Here is a 19,963-nt window from a genome sequence, read left to right on the forward strand (position 1 = left end):
TCGGAAAAAGAGATGATGGCAATTGTTTTTAAAAAGTTTGAGCGAGTTGACATTAAGTTAAATGTCACATTTTGACTTTTTTGCTGCTATTTTTGAAGTTTTAATGCAAAAATTCCGAAGTGGTTCAACCTGATAATGTTTTAGCCTCAGCTGTCAAAACAACAGCAACTGGGGATTTACCTTGGAGCCTCATTTTGCTTTTCTGAACGTGTACTGTCAGGTCAGTCTATAAAGCGAGACAAGAAAATCAGACCTGAAGACATTGAAGAGAAGATGTAACCAAAACTTTCTCTGACACAGTTTCAAATATAACAAGAACTTTCTTTTTCGCTAATCATGTGTTTCTTTTGTCTGCAGGGAAAAATGCACTCGAGTGGTTTCACCAGGATAATAAAAGTTTTATTTAACAAAAAAAAAAAAGGATAAGTGGAAATTCTCCAAAGTCTGGAGACAGTTTGACAGTCGACTTAGATTAGGATCCAGATTATTGCTTCACGCCGTCCAGTGGTGAAATACTACCTTGAGGCTGAGGACTCACTGTCACTCCAGAGTCTTTGTTTTCAACAGCGAGGCAACGGTGCAAGACATGCGGAGACGACTCAGGCTTCCCAACGCTGCCTGAGATTCAGGGAGAGTGGCAGTTTAAATAAGCTTTATCTATGATTGTAAATCAGTCACAGACGGATCTTGATCCAAACATTTATCAGCTATAAAACAGTGGAAAAGAGACTCCATGACACACGTACTCCTGGTTTTGCTTATACAGGAATTCTGTCCTGATGCTTTTTGCTTCCCTGTTTCACTCCCCTGGTACTGAAAATGTTTTTCGTTGTCCATCAACTCCCACAACACTTCTGCTGTTCAGCACATAACCCTGTTCTCCACAGGCTGCGGAAAAAAGGTGATTTTGTGGGGAAATGAGGGCATTGACTACCTGGAGGTAACAGAATGTGAGGCAGGCTGATGGAAAACACCACCGAATGACTCCTGCAGGGCCACGGACTTCACAAATGTTTCCTTTATAAGTGAAGTTTGCAAGTTTACAAGTTGGACTAAAGTGAATGTTTCACCCCGATGATTGACTCCCTACTCTGTATTCTAGTTTGGTCTCATAGCTCCTGGGCTGGGAGACACATTTCCTCAAACGGAGCAGCAGGGGGGTATCTGCCTCTCTGCTGTTCTTTCTCTGGTGCCGCTCGAGAAGGAAAAACAAGCAGAGGTTTGAGAGTTTGTCTAAAAAGAGATTTTAAGTCTTTAATCAGGCAGCTGTCCGTTCATCTGTCTCTGCATGCTGGTGTGTTATTCATCTCCACAGGCAGGTGCCTATTATTATTATTTAATTCAATAATTGAAAGTGTTCACATTATTCTTGTTACCTAACACACTTACTTCAGCATCTTCTTTCAGGATTTTCTTAAAGATGCTTTCAGGCATGCACCAGAAAATCTCCCGAAATTATCAGGAGGAGCTTTATGTGAGAATACAGAAGAAAGAAACTAAAAGAAAACAAATATCTCCGGTTGAAACAAAAAGTATCAAACACACGGAAGACACAGAAGAAGCTATCGACCTGGAAATACAATGAAATTCAAGTGTTTTTGATAGAGAGAGTAAAAACATGTGAACTCGGGGGGACACGGTGAAGCAATGATTTCCATTTTTAGCTCGACTTCTGAAGTATTTATTTATCTTCTGAGCTGCTACTGCTACGTGTGGATGTGAGAGTACAGTCTTTGTGTGTGTGTGTGTGTGTGTGTGTGTCTGTCCACAGGGATGTGGTGTCAAACTCAGCTGACTCACATGTAGGTGTGTGAGTCAACCTGCTGACAGGAAAATGTAGCAGTGGAAAGCTGATGTAGGCTTCAGGTGGTTTCACTGTCATTTGCAGTGTATAATAGCGCAGAGAATCACTTGCAAATGCACATACACACACAGCACCTACAGAAAAGCACATAGGGCTCATCTGTACGACAGCCCACCTGATTTCAACAAACCGTGTCCCAACACATCTGTTCTTGAGGGTTCAGCAGATTCCAGGTTTTCTGCACTGATGCTTGCAAAAATTGTTTCCCAAAATATTTACAATGATATAAAAAGTTCAGTTTTATTCTTTGTGAAAGGCAATAAAGTCCCAGTTTGATGTGGTATAGCAGTCTAATGATATTTCTCCATTTCTAGCATCTCCTGCAACTATTTCCCTCACAGCTGGAACTCAGGGGGCAAATGTGAATGCTTCCAGCCTCCGGTTCTCTCAAGATTAAATATGAGGCACTCAGGCAAATTCAGTCCACAAATGTGTGCATGTGTGTGTGTGTGTGTGTGCACCCCACAGGTGCATGCTCTCACAACCGCGGAAGGAATAGCATCAAGGCAGCAAAATAGGAATCCCTTGTAGAATATGAATGAGCAGAAAGTGCTTGAATGAGGGGAACAGCAGGAACGGAGGGCAGGTGTGTAGGTGTGTGTATGTGTGCATGCAAAGTGTTGGTACCAGCAGGGATAATATCCAACCCGGGGGCCCAGCAGCTTGCAGCAGAGTACAGGTGCTACCTTCTGCGGACACATCACACACAGACGCTATTCTCACTGTAGCTCAGACAGTGAGAGGTGGTGAGGGGGTGAGAGTGACAGAGCGAGCTGCCCTTCTTGGCACGATGAAGTGATGAAAGTACATCACCCGCAGAAAGGCCAAAACCCACACTCCCGACGCCAGCCTCCGCAGCCCTGGCTACTGCCGGGCAGCTGTTTATTAATAATTACTTTAACGGACTAGAATATATGGAGCCGATCAGCGAGGGTAGCAACATGGGTCAAACATTGGATGGAGGTGAAGTGAGAAAAACTGGAAGAGCAAAAAGAAATGCAGCTGGGTAAAATCTGTAGAAGCTCAAGGGTGAAGTTCGGCCGACATCTGAGTGCAAACGTTTTCCGATAGCAGTCCAACAGCTACCTGAATTTTACATATTGGCCGACACAGAGTACCGATGTGATTCCAGAGCATTTTTACAAAATAAAACACTGAACCCAACAAGTTTGTCAGATATCTTTCCTGTTTTGGGGCCGTGTTTGTTGAACTTGTTAGAATGCAGTTTCCTGCTACAGCCCACATACTTCTGATGCGGGAATAACAAGAATCTGTAAAAATCAATTCCTACTGCATATGAGCACAAACTGGCCTTGGTGTATTGAGTCATGAACATGCAAAAACAGACAGAATTCAAATATGTTGTATTCATAAGGTTTGGTCACACAATGATCCTGGTTCCACATTGTTCCATCGAATTTAGCCAAAATTTCAACATTGAAATTCAATATTGAGACAGAATAGTAAAGGCGTCAAAAAGAGAAGAGGATTTAAACTCAATCTGTATTTTCTCTTCTGCTCATTGCATTCAATTGCAATGTGTCAAACACACCAACACAGCATCACAATGCACCTAGCTCAACACTGGCAACACAAGACCATCTACGGCATACGTGCACATCAACACAACGAGAGTAAGGACAGCGAGCATGGCACTGACAGTCAAGTAAACACAGCTCTGGTGAAAATGACAAAAGCTCTATTTGAAGTTCTATTAACTTAACTCGGCCGAATGAGGCAATCACCTCGACAATGAATGGCCGGGTCTCAACCAGGTCGGGGTAATAAACAGAATCCATTTCAGTCTGTGATGACTCCATTTGCGAGGGCAGAACTCAGGCTTAACAGCGAGAACTTTTTGTTGATTGGCGGATTTGTTTCATTTATTTAGAGCACAAACAATGATTAGAAGTAGAGTAAATGATTCTAATCCAATACACTTTTCAAACCTAGTGAATATCTCCTCTCAGACGCCTGAGCAGCAACTCTGTATGTGGCTCAAACGATGAATCGAGACAGTCAGATTGTCCCTAGTTTGTGCACAGGAGAAGAAAAGAAGTAGAGAATGTTTTATGGACAGTACTAATTCAAGGCTTATACCATGTGAAGGAGAGGGAGCGAGCTTTCAGTGTCACTGCAAGACTGAGTTTGGACTGGCATTGTTTGGGACTGCAGACAAGAGACTGTCAGGGCTATTGAGACTATTTAATGGAAGGAACATCCACTGCCGGCATTGTGATGGTGCCACTAGTACAAAGTAAAGAGACTGACAGGGCCAGTAAAAATGTTATAAAACTTTATGGATGGTCCAACAGGCAGCTAGTAGCACCCGCAGCCCCGTTAGCCAGTCTGAGTTAGGTGGAGAGACCTCTGAGATGTCGACGGATGCAGAGGTCTCTTTGTTTATGCTTGATAAGTGGATGACATTACTTTTGCTATGCTTCGCAGGGTCGTTAATGTCCAAACTGCTTTGTTAGCGAGCATTCAGCTAACTTTCCAGTTTGGCACAATGCGTTGGTTGGACAGTTGAGAGTATTGCTGTCTGCAGCTCTGGTAAACTGTCGTGTCCTCGTCACATATTAGATTTGCATCAACAAATGTCACAACAGTTTGCTGGCTTGTTGTTTGCTCTGGGAATTTGTCCATGCAACGTGCAAAGGGTTTTAAAGCCACGGAGACATAAAAAGAGAAGCTCAGGGGATTTATTTGGTTGGATGCACTTCACTAGGTAATGAAGTTCAGCCTTGTTTTGCTTCAGCTATCAATGTATCCACGTCCAGGTTGGTTCCTGTGGCTCTGTAAATACGTTCGTTTACAAGATGCTGCATTATGGGTTGTTCGTACCCTTGCTATCTTGCATTTTCAAGTTCACAGAGTTTATTAGTCCAGATTATACTGCAGGAGTTTCTGGGGGCTGCTGTAACATGTCCCACTGCCACAGAGGAAATACATTTATGACGAGCGAAAATGAGTTAACACTTCCTACGTCTTTACTGCACAAACAGAGCAAAAAAAGATCTGCCCAACAGCCAAGAATTACATCTGTCACAGAGGATGAGCTCGGAACGATTGAAGTCTGAAAAATGTTAACTGTCAGAAAAATGGATTATGAGACAGGAATGAGAGAGAAAACAACTTGCTACCGTCAGCTGACTGTTGGTCACAGAGCTGCAGACGGACAGAAAGTTTGGTAAGAGGACAAATGTTGTTAGAATTTCAGACGGTTGTCGTTCAAATGAATTATATACTTCTAATATATATTATATGTTATAAGGGATTCCTTTAAGACTTACCATTACCTGGGTGTGTTGTTTAAAACAACAAACTGTGCTGTTTTATAAATGCTGCAATGATAAAACATTATAAATGTCGAAATTCCCATGCAGGTTTTGAGAAGGTGCTTTCAGTGCAGCTGTCGATGATACTGACGCTGTTTTGAATCTGTGCAGTCGGGAAACCTTTTGACCCAAGAAAAGACTGTAATAAATGGTATTTGTGCTTTTGTGACAAGCTGCTACAACTAACTTGGCAGGCAGAATTAACAGTTGATATAACGGCTAATTAATTTGGCACTTAAAGATCAAAATAAGTGTTGCATGGGCCCACTTTGACAATTCTTCTGAATGCTGTTCACAGTGCGGTCGGAGGAACACAAAAGCACATTGTCAGGCTTTGCTGCCAAGTGCACAAAGACTTTATATAAAGGAAAACCCATGGAGACTAAAACAGATCGTCACAGTTCGATGGTTAATGGAAATATTTCTGACTTCTTTAACATTTTGCTTTTTAACATTATCACTTTTGTGACAATGGAAAAATGTCGCTCTGTATGTGGGATCACTGTAAATACAGGAAGTTAATACTTGAGCAAACAATCTGAAAACATTGACGATACGATTAAAAAAATGAGACGTCAGTTGATGGTGATGATGGTTTCCTTTCACCGAATTTCATAAAATTGCTTCACAGAAATTGGCCCCTATCCTCAGTGAAGTGCTTACAGAAACATTTGAGAAGAAGTTATGACTACAGATTAAGACAGAGGCTATAATTTCAGTTTTATATAAAAAGGGCAAGGATCTCCTGAGGTACAGATCATGTAGACCTCTAAATTTCCTCTCACAATAAGATAATATTCTATAGATTTATAATTCATCCTGATCAGTCAGGGTTAATCACAACTTTGTGCAAATTATTTAACATTTTCAATGTGCCCAGTGGATCATTGTATCCAGAGATGATTATCTCTCTTGGCACATAAAGGATTCGACAAATTGGACTATTGGATAACAGCTTCAGATAAAGTCAGCCCTGGCCCAGCTTTTTTTGGAATTAGATCCTTTATGCCTCACCAAAGACTCGTAGTAGAACAAACTAAAATTGTCTCGTGTTTTGGAAAACTAATAGTTTATGAATTTAATATGTCAAAGAGCATCGTAATTCCAGTTGACTCAGGTTTGCATTTTGAATTGCTCATGACAGCTTTACCCACTTTGGCCTAACACGTATATTTATTCCAAATAAAATCTGAAACCAGTGGTGAAAAAGGCAGAACAGGATCTAAATAGATGTAGTTCTTTAGAAGGTAGAATAAACTTTCACAAGCAACATCTCACCAAAGCTTTTGTTTTTCTTTCAAACAATATCTGTTTTCATGAAAAAGTCTTTCTCTAAAGAACCTGCACAAAAAGCATTTCATCTTTCATCTTGAACAAATCCATCCCGAGGATTAGGAAATCCTATCTGGAGAGGATTCTTATTATTTGGAGTGCAGCTCATGGAGGGTTTGCACTTAACAGACTTAAAGTGTGATGTTTTAGCTTTTCTGTCATTATTAGCACAGTGGATCTTTTTGATTTACTGGAAATATGCCAAACCACCATTGCACTGCAAACAGGTAGAAAGTGTTAAGGCACATCTCAAGCTTGGAAATGTTTGTGTTCTTGTGTGTGTGTGGGTCTATTGGTGTATTTTGCTGAGCTGTGATCATTGTGATTTGCGTTGTGCTGTAACAAGTAAAAGCATATATCTGAACCTTTGTAATCACAGTATTTTAATGTCTCTATGCAGTGTAGTTGTTTGTTGTTCTTTTTATTGTGCTTTTAATGCCCTTCTTTGTGGAGTAATTTTGATCGTGTTGATTTTACTTTCCCTTTAATGTGCATGTAATGCTGCACTTAATTTTTTATGTGCACATTTTATCTTTTGAACGGAGGGGAGCCGTGAAACAGGCCTTTTGTTGTACAGAGCCAACTGCATTATTTTTCATGCACGACACAATAAAACTTGAACTTTAGGTCAATATGAGCAATATATCTCTATCTTGGTTTTCTTTCTATTTACATACAGGTGTGTATGCGTATGCACGCTCTTTAAGTAAACAAATCTAAGATGTCAAACCCACTTTAAATGCAGTACATTTGAAATCTTGCTTTATTATTATTATTCAGGACTCAATAAATACAATCCTGGATTCCCTGTACACCGGACGTGGTCAGAAACATTGCTAAACCAAGATATTATACACATTGGCTCGTTGCCAATCATCGTATCCTCCCCGCAGTATAAAAATATCACATATCCGCTCTTTTGGTGAGCGCTTCAAGATGGTAGCATATGATTGAATACCCTCCCAATCATTTTAATGTAAAAGCTCTAACAAGAAACTAAAAAAGAAGAAGCGTTGGAAGCAAGAAAGTTTGAAGGGAAACAGAAAAAAACTACATTGAGGGGAACAGAGAGAGCAACAAACCACAAGCAGCAGAGGGAGGATGGAAAATGAGAGCAAGGCCACTGAAGCTGCAGAAAACATAGGCAGAGGTGTACAAACCTAACAATGACTTCTGACATGACACAACCACAATGCTGCCACAACAACAGCATTGACTGCAGAAACAGAAACAGCAATTACTCATAACTGACCTACGCTACCTTTAATAGATCACTGACTGGAATACAATCCTCTCACCCTCGTTATTTAAAATCAACCAACCTGTTGTATTCTATGATATTCACAGGAACTTACAGACAGATTAAGTAATGCTTGTCTTTAACCTTTAATATATAATGTCTGGTATCTGGACAGATGCCACGGTGCCTGGCAACAATGTCGTCGGACTGTGCCTTCATTTCCAGCAGCAGGGCGGGCAGCAGCTGCCTGTCTGACAGATTGATAATAGAGCTGAATCTTCGTGCTTTGCCGAGGAAGGGTGGCTCTCCATGTCAAGTGCAGCCAGATGAAAAGCTCACATTTGTCCAATATTTCATTTGTAAATGTAACAATGGATGTAAAAATTGTGGTATATATATATATATATATATATATATATATATATATATATATATATATATATATATAGATGTGGGGGAAAGAGGAGGCTGAGATGCAAGAAAAAAATATGAGCTATACCAAACAGGAAGGAAATGGCTGATAAGAGGTGGTAGAAAGTGCAGCGATACTAGGCAATGCATGTTTTTCAGAATGTCTTCTCAGATGGTCACATGATGCAGAGAGAGTAGGAGAGCAAGATAGCAACTGCTGAAATGACAAAATGTCCCTGGGTGCCGCGATATGTTCCAGAGTTTTGTTAAGTTTACTTCGAAAATGTAATATGGGCGTGGCCTGAGTTGCTAACTAAACCTTAGCCCACCGAGGAGTGGCCGAGTGAGGCATTCACCAGGAACAGGAGAAAAGGCCCCGACGCAACAATATAAAGACGCTCAACTTGCACGAACAAACACAGAGAGTGACACTGTGGACAGTCACCGGCAATAATAAGCTATTGAACAGCTGAGCACACAAGATGCAAAGGAAACAAAGGTGAGGTCAGCATTTCCAGGAACTACGTAGGCCTACATCTTACTTCAAGGGGAAAAAGGCAACGTGAGTTTTGGGCTATCCCATCAAGATGGATCTCAGGTCAGTGTTACTTTTTGCCCAGGAGGGAGGAATTTATTGCAGAGCCCTTGGCTACAGCCAACATCGTGTTAGATAGAGAGCGCTGCATGATTTACTGTACTTAAAACAAAGCCAAGAGCGGCTGGGATTTAAGAGTGATGTTCTCAGTGGCGATTTTGATGAGCTGGCCTAAACCCAGCCATGTGAAACGTAGAGGTTGAATCTGAAGGTGTGAGAAGGGGCAAGACGTCGAGCCACGCTGGAGAAAATCGAGTTTCTAGTCGCAAATTTTTTTAAAAACAGTGACGTGGGAGGAAAACTTTGTGATTTGGGAACGGCATGTTTAGTTAAAAAGTACCTACAATCACCTTTTTTTTTTTTTACTTGAAAACAGTCAAACTTTCCTGACAGCTGTCTCATAACCTTCCTTTTGCCTGAAACTATTCCCCCGCAGCAGTTGTCACAAATAAAAACCAAGCTATTAAAAGCAAAGTGTTCTCAGTAAAAAAACCACTTTGAGTGATCACAACATCAACAGTTTTCTATCAGCTCTATGTGATTGAGAGAGCAGCGGGGTAAAACTTTTGAGTATGGTACAGTGAATACTAAAACACGGTATTTAATCACAGCGAATTATAGAGAAGTTAAGTTAAAGAACTGTTAAAATTCAGCGTACACTGGCAGGGCTCAGAGCAAGTATACACAGTTGTACAAACACAAACAAGGCTCCAGAGCAAACAGGAAACCTTCTTCTTCTCTTCAACATCTTTCCCTGTGACTGGCTACAATGGAAAAATAAGAGAAGTGTCTGACAGCCCTCAGAGAGCGTTGCCACGCTCCTCCACAAAGCAGCTCACATGGTAATCAAGCTGGAGAGGAGGCCTTTGAGACGCAATAACAAAAGAATGACAAAGTGCAATCCTTGTCCTTACTTTGTTCTCCCACCTCCCCCCCGTACACCCACGCCTCACGCGGAAAAATAAGATAAAGCTGCAGAGACAGACAGATGTGAGAGACAACTTGGACGGTGGGTGAGATGGAACCAGAGGAAATATGAGATGGGATGAAAGAAAAGAAGTCGAGAAGGGAACGTAGGGCATTCAGCTCAACTAAGATGCAGAAAAAAGCCAGGAGAATTTCTCCATTGGAAGCTGTCAGCAGGCGAGCGCTGTCAGACCTGCTGCGGAGCGGCGCGGAACATTACCACCACCACTATCACATTCTAGCTGTTTACATCCTTTACTTCTAGATGTAAAGTACAGGGACTGGTTTGTCTGAATGGCAGCCAGATGTGTGGAACAACAACACAACAGCAGAATCCAGAGCATCTGATGGGATAGAGCATGGAAGTGGATGCTCTCTCATAGCTGAGGCATTAAACCTTGGAATATAGCTTTTAATATAAAACATTATGATGTTAAAAACCATACATACTATAATACACAAAACTATTTTATAGTAAACTACACTTTACCATACTATACTACATTTGATCAGGTTAGTTTGCATTAAAGGGAGCGTACTACAGGATTTTGTAACGACATGTATTACCTACATGTACTGCATCTATACCTATATTTGACAGTGATTGGTTTGTAGACGGGCGTGCGTCTGACGTCAACATGTTGACACGGCTACTGTAGTCACTGACTTTTTGAATAGACAAAAAGTACCCTTTGTTGGAACTGAGGGAATGAATGAACCTGTTCGCTTATTTAATTCCTTTTGCCACTTATTGTTTTACCTCCAGCAAAATGAAAATGAAATCCTGTGAACTGGTTCTGTGAGTGCTGAGTGCAAATGATCTGAATCATGGTTTGTTTGATGTGGAGCAAGAAAACTTTGTTTGGTCTGATTAAATATTTGTCCATTGGACCTGATCGTGATTGGATGCACCTTACACTGACAGGATAGGGGATCTCATAGGTCTCTATGTGTGTCATTACATCTGACTATACAGACTCTATTGCTGGGGAGCCTGTTTGCCGACTTTCTTTCTGGATGATACAAACATATAAATCACACCACTGCCAGTAGACTTTCACTCCTCCCTCCTGCTTCCACGCTTATCCTTAAATTGGCGCTATCCGTGCAAGTGCCAGATCGTTTTCCTTCTTTCCCTTCGTGTGCACGAGGAACACAAACTGTTGCAGATTGGCTCGGAAAGGTATCTGATTCCACAAAAGTGAATAATGATGATGAACAGTGACAATCAACATTATAGTGATTCTTAAAAAAACAGGTGAAAGGGAGAGAGTGAAAACTACAGAGAGATGCACACGGGGACAGGCAAGTTACTTTTCTGTAGTTTCAACTTTCCCGACAATTGACTTTTCAACAAAGCTGTAAAAAAAACTGATTACAATGCAACCAACATCCCTGTTTTTATCAAAACTTCTGCCTCTTGTGTCTCTGAGGTGCATCTGTCCCTCTCCTGTGATCCTTTCTCCGTCTTTGTTGTGAGCCGGCACAGCCTGGAGGGGAGGTGACCTTTTCCATTAACCGCCGCTACAGAAAGCTCATTCTGAGCAGCAGGGAGCGCACTCTTTGAGGATTGATTGAAATCCTGCAAGGACTGGATCGCTTTACAGTAAGGCAACACCAGAGCTGGTACAGCCCGGCGCTGCATGCGTTTAGAAAAGCCTATGAAAGCAAATCCTTCTGTGGGAGTAAAGAGCAGAACCGAGCCCCGAGCACGAGGAAAAGGACAAATCCCATCATGACGAGGATCATAATCATCCGCAGTCGATACTCCCACCTGACATGTGTCTATCTGGCTCTCTCCTCCTTTTCCCTCCCGCTCTCTGAATCTTTCTCATTTCTTAAATTCACCACCAACTCGCTCGGCTTTCCGAATCACACTCCCCTCCCCTGTGTCTCCCAGCAGTGTCCTAGTAAATTGTCCAAATTGTGCAGGTTTTTATGAGACTCTACTGAGGAAATTGGTGTTAATTAAATCTTGATGGCATTGTTTAACAGTGTGAAAGCTGCATTATTAGACGCTCCTGTTGTATAAGCTGGCTGCACCTGAATGGCTTTCCACTGTGAAGTTCCCACATCCAGGTAGGAATTCCATACACAAACAGATTACACTGATTATGCTCCGTGAAGGGCTCGGTTTATTATGAGTCACCGCCACGTCCTCGTCTGATGCTTCCTGCTGCATGTCCCACCTGTTGCGTGAGAAGGGTGTCCTTCTTCTGCCCCCTCCCTGCTCCCCAAACGCTCGCCCCCCCACTCGCAGCAGGCATGCCAGCGGGCAGACAGTGCCATCATTCAGCTGCTTCCTCTTCTGCTCGGCTAAACACCAGGGCTAAAGTGCAGACGGCAGCAAGATCGGAGGAGATGCGCACTCACAGACACATGCAGAAAACAAACTACATCAAACGTACACGTTTCGCTGTCTTTCACACTAAATCTCTGTTTCACTCACACACACAAACAGACAAATCTCCTGTGGCAAAGCCGCGGCACTGGGCCAGAGCTCTAATCTGCATGGGGCAGTGCTGGTACCTTGATGGTGGCTTGTTAGACAGGGCAACACAAATTTCATTAACCCTGAGGTTAACACACTCAGGATTTGTGTTTTTTCCAGTGCCTTTGCTCACCTTCCAACCTAACCTCCCTTTGTCTCCCGTTCCTATTTCAACATCTGCTCGCTGTGAAATGCACTCTGGGTAAGTGAACGCAACGCATCGTGAGTGTGAAATATTTTAGAGCCTATTGTTAACAGAAAATGCAAGCTGGGCGAGAGATTGCGTGTACATAATTTCACCAACCGCACATGTGCAGGAGAATGAAAATACACAGACATGTACAATGTAATGTGGGAGAGAGAGAGACAGAGAGAGAGAGAGAGAGAGAGATTTACTGGGTTGGTCAGATAAGCTGTGGGGCAGATTCATGGTTGAATGTGTGATAGTCCCCATCCCAGCTCCCCGGGCCACGATCCAACAACGGACTGACAGCCCCATGTGTGTTTATGCCTTTGTGACACAGCCCTTTAACTGATATAATCAAAGATACAGTCAGTTCAGATGAAATGTCTGTTTCATGTAAAATTGTAAATGGCATCATTTTGTGCAGCGCCTGGCCGATATGGATTTTCGGGGGCAGATACAGACACCGACTAGAAGGACACTCAGAGACTTTTGTCCCCAAGATCTTTGTATTATTCTCTAAGAAATCAAGGAAAATATTGAAAAACGCAATATTAAAGAAAGTGAAATATCCACACCAAAGTTATAGGCGTTCTTCCCTGACCCGTAACAGATCCTTCCACCAAGTTAAGACTCATCCGTCCAGTAGTTTCTGTCTTATCATGCTAACGAACAAAGACAGAAAATGAAATGCAGTGTGCATGTGTGTGTGTGTGTGTGAGACAGACTCCATCTATTTTATATTGAATCATTTCTCAAAGATAGAGAGACAGTTTTTTTATCATCCAGGTTTCTGCAGCAATAACTTCCATCTGAAAAACTACCAGAAATATTAATGTAAAGTCGGCGTAGTACACTGGTCCTAAAGAATATAAATCACCTCTCTTTCTAGAACTTCTTTCGTCTGATAAATATTGCTCTTCCTCAGTGATTTAAAGGTCCAGCTTTTCTAAATAGAAGCGATCTTTAAACGCTGCACCACCCAGCTGGGTTCACTTGTCTGTGGTTCAACAAGCCCAAACCACTTTGTTGAGGCAGACTTGCAGACTGCACCAACGCCCGACACGGTGTTCCGACGGAAGCAGCTAAATTCAGCTCTGTCAGAAACACACCCAACATATACAGCACGACGTCTCGTGGGCTGAACATGTCGGCTGTTTGGTTTCATTCTCTGTTCTTCCAATAACAAATCAAAAAGATGCAGGTGGGAACCAAGCAGCTGCATTATTCACAAATCTGAAAGGTAGCAGTCGAGATTAATCGCTGCATGAATAAATGATAACATGAAAGGTGCTGTGTGTGTGTGTGTGTGTGTGTCTGCACACTCTCTCACACACACACACGCACACACACACACACACACACACACACACACACACACACACAAGGTAGAGCGGTGTATGTTACAATTCTGCTTCCAGAGGGGTTCTGGCCGAGGTGAAGCTGACCGACCGTGAGAACTACAAGAGCTAAAATTAGGGAAAGTGACATCGGAGGGCATGGTTACCATGACAGCGAGGCAGCCTGAGGGTGTTGCTGCTAAGATACAACAACAAGCCAAATCCTCCAGTTGATTCTGAACTGCAACCACTGTATTCCCAAGACTTTGACTGTGAACGTGTGTGTGTGTGTGTGGCTCTTTATCTTTCTAATACTTAGACTCTGCATCCACAGGTTGTCTGGTTTAACCTCTCAGTGGCTATTTAACATCCACGCTTCTTTAAAAACCCATGGAAGCATTAATCTTGCTAAAATAAACACTGTTACATCCCAGCAGCCCAACACCACACACTCCTCCCTAACATTGTTTGTCTCTGCAGGCAACCGCGCAGATGTATTCTGCTGAGGCCCCTGAGATTTCCCTCTTCCTGCTTATCTCTTCAGAGCAGTGATGATATGAGGTACATGTATGAATTGTGTGCTGTTTTACAAAGGAACTGTATTTGTGTGTTTGTGTGGGGGTGGCTGAGTGCATGCATGTGTGTGTGTGTGTGTGTTTGTGCTCGCACATGTGTAATCACAGTTAATCAATAGACGGCTGTATGCAGCAGAAGCAGCCAGCCTCCTCCTCCTCCTCCTCCTCCTCCTTCTCCTCCTCCTCCTCAGTGGACCTGTTGATGCTGGGAAACAGGGGGGCTGTTGTACAACTGGGTGGCCGCATAAATGTGGCACTCATCAAATATGCACCACAGCGCTGCCTGCCAACACACTTCCTCATTGAAATTCTGATTAAATAAGGCCGGTCTGGCCAGTGTGCAATCTAACAACTATTAAATTTTACCTATTTGGCTTCCCCCCCGACACTGTAGTTACAACACCTACCTTGGCTTTTAAGAAGGTATGATTTAATGCCTCATGAAATAACTGGACGATCAAAAAAAATCATGTTCTCATCTTTCTGTAATATCTGTCTGCCCGTTCATAAACAAGACACATGCAGGAAATACAGATGATGGATAATCACGCAGTCTCTTCAGTGACATGTTCACAGAAGGTAACTTTAACTTTTTGTTTTGTTTGAAATCTCCTCTCCGTGCCTCACGTTTTTAAAACGCCTCACTTCTCCAAATGCTGTTCCTGTGAGCACAATCATCGTCCTGAGATTAGATCCGCTTCTCTCCCGTCTGCCTTTCCACTCTCTACAGAAATCACACCAAAAATAAGGTGCGTGAACTGAATCCCCGCTCTATCACCGCTCTATCACGCGGCTCCCATCTTGCACTGAATTATTTAGCGGCAGAAAGTCATGGCTCATTTCAATACAGCTGTGTCTGGCTTCGTTGTCTGAATGATGACAGTTCTGGTTCAAATTGAGCTGATGACACTTGTGCGAGATTGATATAGTTGCATAACAACCATAAAGTGGTATTAATGGCCACACATGACTTCTGAGTGATAATGTGTCTGTCAGGCTGGGTTAGCAATGTAAAGACCAGAAAACAAAATACACAACATTCCCATTTGAAGCTGGGTGGAGGAAATGTACACCTGACAAGAGAGCTTTTCTTTCAGAAAACTCCCTTGTGTAATTTTCCAGTTTTCATTAATATTCCAAAACCAAAGCGCCACGTTTTTGTGTGTCTCTAGCAGGGTGCACACAAGGACGCACGCACACATTACTGCCCACAGCACAGGGCAGCAACAGTTGGTGGATGTAATGCACCAAAAAAGAACCAAATTAAAGGCAAAGATCACCGCAGACTGGTACGAACATCTTAAAAGGATTCAAACAGAGGTAGTAAATGTTTGTGTTTCAGTGAGGAACACTGAACATATACAAAACTGTGTTTGTTTGCCATGGAGGACTCCACAGGACGCCATTAAGAGAGCCTACTCTCAAAGGTTCAGGTCTCTGCTGCCTCATTATCACCATCACTTAACACAGGAGCAAACTGAGGTGAGCAGAAGAAAGTTAGAAAGACTTCTTCCGTCAACTGTCTCCAACAAGCTCCTCAAATCATTATTCACAATTAAATTGATGCTGCCTCAATGGGGAACCTTATGCCAAGATGTTTATGTTTCTCATAAGTCTGCTGGTCACATGCCAATAAGACATTAGCGGATGAAGCACAAGTAGCAATCTGCCTGATCCGGTGATTTGGCTGTGATAAATCTAATTTCCTCCAAAATGGGGGACATGCGGAATGGAAATTTGACAAATTGTCATTTCATATTCAAATAAAAGGACTCGGGCTAAAAATGAGATTACATTATTTCTACCTGCCCCACATCAGTGCTTAGAATCAATGATTTCTTGTGTGGTGCGACTACACAACCAGGCCGGTATGAATATTTACACACTTCATAGAGCCGCCATATCCAGTAATGGCTACATCTCACTTAGAAACCCTTGGCGCGAGAGGGGACGTGTTATTCATAAGAGGTTAAGTGAGCTGACCTGCTCAGTTGCCTGCTAAATGGAAGACAGTCAATTAGACGCACAGAACGTCGCATAACAGCGTCACCACTTCCTTCCTTTCTTCCCAGCCAGACGACCGCAGCGGACGTGTCACAAAAAGGCAAGGCTACAAGCTGAAGCATTAAAACGACAAACACAAAGTCATGCTCAAGGGAGAAGTTGCACAAAGTCAGCAGAGACTTCTTGTGGGCAGAAAAAAAATCAAAGAGGGTGAGGACAATGGTGTTCAGTGAGTCTGTTTCTACAGGAGCTTCCTGATCATTGCATCAGCTCCACACTGAGCACAACGTGACCACCTGTACAATGCAGTGCAATGCAATGCAATGTTTTATTTACCTTTCTTGAATACTACACGCTTCATAAACCTTGGATTCACTGCAAGGATACTGTGTTGTTCTGCGTTTTTTTTACCCTCAACCCTGACACAAACGCACAACTCACTCAAGTAATTGCAGTTACTGAACGCAACAAGCCCGGAGTGACAGCCTTCAGCCTCAGAGTCTCTGATCATCTGAAAACTAAATCTAGTCGATTGCTGGAAAAAGAAAAACCTGCACGGATGAGATCAAAGACAATGAAACGTACCCTGCCTGTCGGTGCATGGTGTGTGTGTGTGTGTGTGTGTGTGTGTGTGTGTGTGTGTGTGTACGGCGTACACTCTTCAAGGACATCATAATCACTGGTATCACTTTACACGGACAGCTGCAAGAGATAGAGTGCACCATCAACACAGTGTTGAATGTGTAGTAGGTGATGGTGCGTTTACATCATCCGACACCTTTTATCCATTTTCTTTTTCATTAAAAGCTGCTTTTTTTTTTTTTTTTCTTTGCATCATCCTCAGCTACATCATCTCAGCAGCAGGTGGATATCGGCCTCCGCAGCACTGCCCGCGCACCTCCCTAATGTTTGTCCAAGTGAGTCTGGCACGCCTGTGACCTCTGAAGCCCCCTTCATGAAGGACCCTTTTGATTATTAATGTGGCGAGGCTGCGGCCTGGCTTTTTCTTTTTTTTCGACCTGGCCCCGAGGACCACAGCTCTCTTTTCTTAGACCTGGAGAAGGAAGCGATTGTGAATTTATGAGGCTTCTTCTTTAGAGTCATATCTGCTCCTATCCACACCCATCACAGGAGTGAACAAGCAGGATGTAGGAGGTCAGTGTGGCAGCTGTTTCTGGGAACACATTCTTATAGGTGTAGTGTTTACACTGATTTTTATCTTGACTTATCTGTTATTAGGTCTATTCGGATGGGCATATCATGCTTCATGGTGTCACTTTAATATTCCTATAATATTCCTGCAGGAGCTCCATGTGACTTTATAGTGATGTTACACTAGTTTATAGTGTTGTCTCCTGAGGTGTCACTACAGTATTCATAAAGGAGGCTGTTAAATGGCCTTTTAAATGTCTTTAGAGACTGTTGGGTCTCATCCACCAAGCTGAAACGACAGGCGAGGTGAAAAAGGTAGAACAGACAAAGCCTCCTCTTACCTTTCCCGTAGTTGAAGTGGAGTTTGATGGTCTTGCCCTGGTTGATGTGCAGGTAAGTGAACCACACGGCCGAGGTGAGCAGAACCAGCAGCAGCAGGAGCTTGAACTGCTTCCGGATCTTCTTCACGGGGAAGCGCAGCATCCTGGCTCGAACATCCTCCGGTGGCTGCCCGGTGGAGAGTCGAAACGGGTCCGGAAGGCGCAGTCGCTCGGGCGCTGCTGTGTGTGTAAGTGTGTGTGTGTGTAAGTGTATGTATGTGTGTGTGTGTGTGTGTGTGTAAGTGTGTAAGTGTGTGTTTTGTTTGTGGCTGTGCTCGACAGGGCTCCCGACCTCCCGCTCGGTCACAGCATTCCAGGCAGCGTGCGTAAAAACCAAGGAATGAGGAACTTTTACGCGCGTCTCATTCCTCCCTGATCCACGTGTCCTCAGATGTGAGTCCTGACACCTCTGTGGCAATCATCGCTCATGGGTGCAACTCGTTTCTCCCACCTCGGCCCCTCATGAATGGCGACGGTTGTAAAGACGCAGGCTTCCGTCCCCCTCGCAGGAGTTTCCAGGCGGCAGCAGGGAAAAGGCTGCAGATCAAAAGCCGCTAAGTTCAGAGGAGAGTGTGACCCGGGGAGCAAAATAGCAGTCCGGCGATAATCTGACACAAATCCCCTGTAGCTCAAGCCTCCGCTGACACCGCGACGCTGATTATTTTATCGGCTACTTCCAAGGATCATCCCCCGGACCAAGGGAAGCAGCAGCCAGGGGCAAAGTGTCAGAGAGGAGAAATCAAAGTTTTCATGTGGAGGAGGAGGAGAGGTGATCGGATCGGACACTTCCTGCAGAGATGCTCCTGCACAGTTGATTTAATCTTCCCCCTGAAATGAAATTAAAAAAGGGCCCTTCAGAGAAATATGACCCGGGCTCCAGCAGCGGAACCGAGAGGCGAGTAAGCCGATCAGGGGGGAGGCTGAGGTGGCAATCAACCAAATGTCACAGCCCCCCGGCGGCTCCGGCTATTGTTAAACCAGCTGAAACTGAGACTCCGGGCAGCGGATCTCAGATGGAGCGCGTTTTTATTTAAGTCCCGGGAGAGGAGGGGCGATCAGCTGTCATCCTCCCGACACTCGGGCGGGTTTGAAGCCCAGAGACGAGGCAACATTTTAAAAAAAAAAAAAAACGATGTTAGAGGAGAAACTGTGCGTGCTCCATGGCGGAGGAGGAGAAATTCAACTCAGAGAAGCGACTTCACCACGCGAGGTCCTGGGGAGCAGATATTCCCATGTGCTCCGGTTCAGGTCCTCGGCTGCGCGGCAGGTGCATTTATTTCCACCCGGAGTGTCCGAGTCCCCCGCGGAGGAAGATCACAAACAAAGAGGAGCTCATCCACACGCACCGACACTGACACCGTGCAGCCTTGTGTTGTTGTTGTTATTCTGTCAGGAGCCTCGTTCCTCCGTTAAAACGCCGCGCTAGCATCGTCCAAAAAAACCCGCTTGTCACCGCGCACAGGGAGGGGAAAGCTGCAGCGGAGCTCCGGGAGACGCGTCGCGGAGGAACCGGAGGCGAGCTGCGATCCGACCCGGGGAGGACATGTCTTTTTTTTTTTTTTTTCTGTTTGTTTGTTTTGCTCCAAAAAGAAACGCGTACCGGATTCTTCCTTTCGCCGCACAGCCTCGGTACGCCCATCAATTGAACATCTTAACGCTGCGGAGCAACCTAACCTGCGTGGACGGAGCGAGCCGCGGCGGCCAATTGCAGCCCCGCAAAGGGTCCAGAGGAGGCGGGATGACGACGCCTGCGCTCACCGTCGCTTGGTACGAGTGAGATCCGCCGGCCAATGAGCGGAGCGCAGAGCCGGGGAACTCGTGCAGCTTTTTTCCCCTGCTCTCTCCCCGTCCTTTCCCTCTGAGTCAAGCCCCGGTGCTAATTTGATAAACAATGATAAGTCGTTTCTCCAGCAGCCTGATGAAGACTCAGAAAACACGGAGCTGCTGCACCGTGGCTGATTATCCTCTCAGGATATTAGAGGTTTTATAGGTAGGGAATAAAAAATGAAATATTAACTGTGCACAGAAATAATCTGTGATAAGAAATTATGCTCCTGCAGAGGGGGGGTCACCCATGTGTGTTTGTTTGTT

At 43.9% G+C, this 19,963-nt stretch overlaps 1 protein-coding gene across 1 annotated transcript in view; it reads right to left on the bottom strand.

Annotated features, from left to right (window-relative positions):
* Nucleotides 1-19,602, bottom strand: part of b4galnt4a (beta-1,4-N-acetyl-galactosaminyl transferase 4a) — a 129,543-nt gene extending 109,941 nt beyond the window's left edge. Inside the window, exon 1 of the mRNA XM_069528359.1 lies at nucleotides 17,834-19,602. Coding sequence (XP_069384460.1) covers nucleotides 17,834-17,975 — 142 coding nt within the window. The 5' untranslated portion in view covers nucleotides 17,976-19,602. The remainder of the gene's footprint in view (nucleotides 1-17,833) is intronic.
* Nucleotides 19,603-19,963: the final 361 nt, after the last annotated feature.

The sequence above is a fragment of the Paralichthys olivaceus genome, chromosome 7 (genome assembly GCF_024713975.1).
Source record: "Paralichthys olivaceus isolate ysfri-2021 chromosome 7, ASM2471397v2, whole genome shotgun sequence".
Classification (NCBI taxonomy): Eukaryota; Metazoa; Chordata; class Actinopteri; order Pleuronectiformes; family Paralichthyidae; genus Paralichthys; species Paralichthys olivaceus.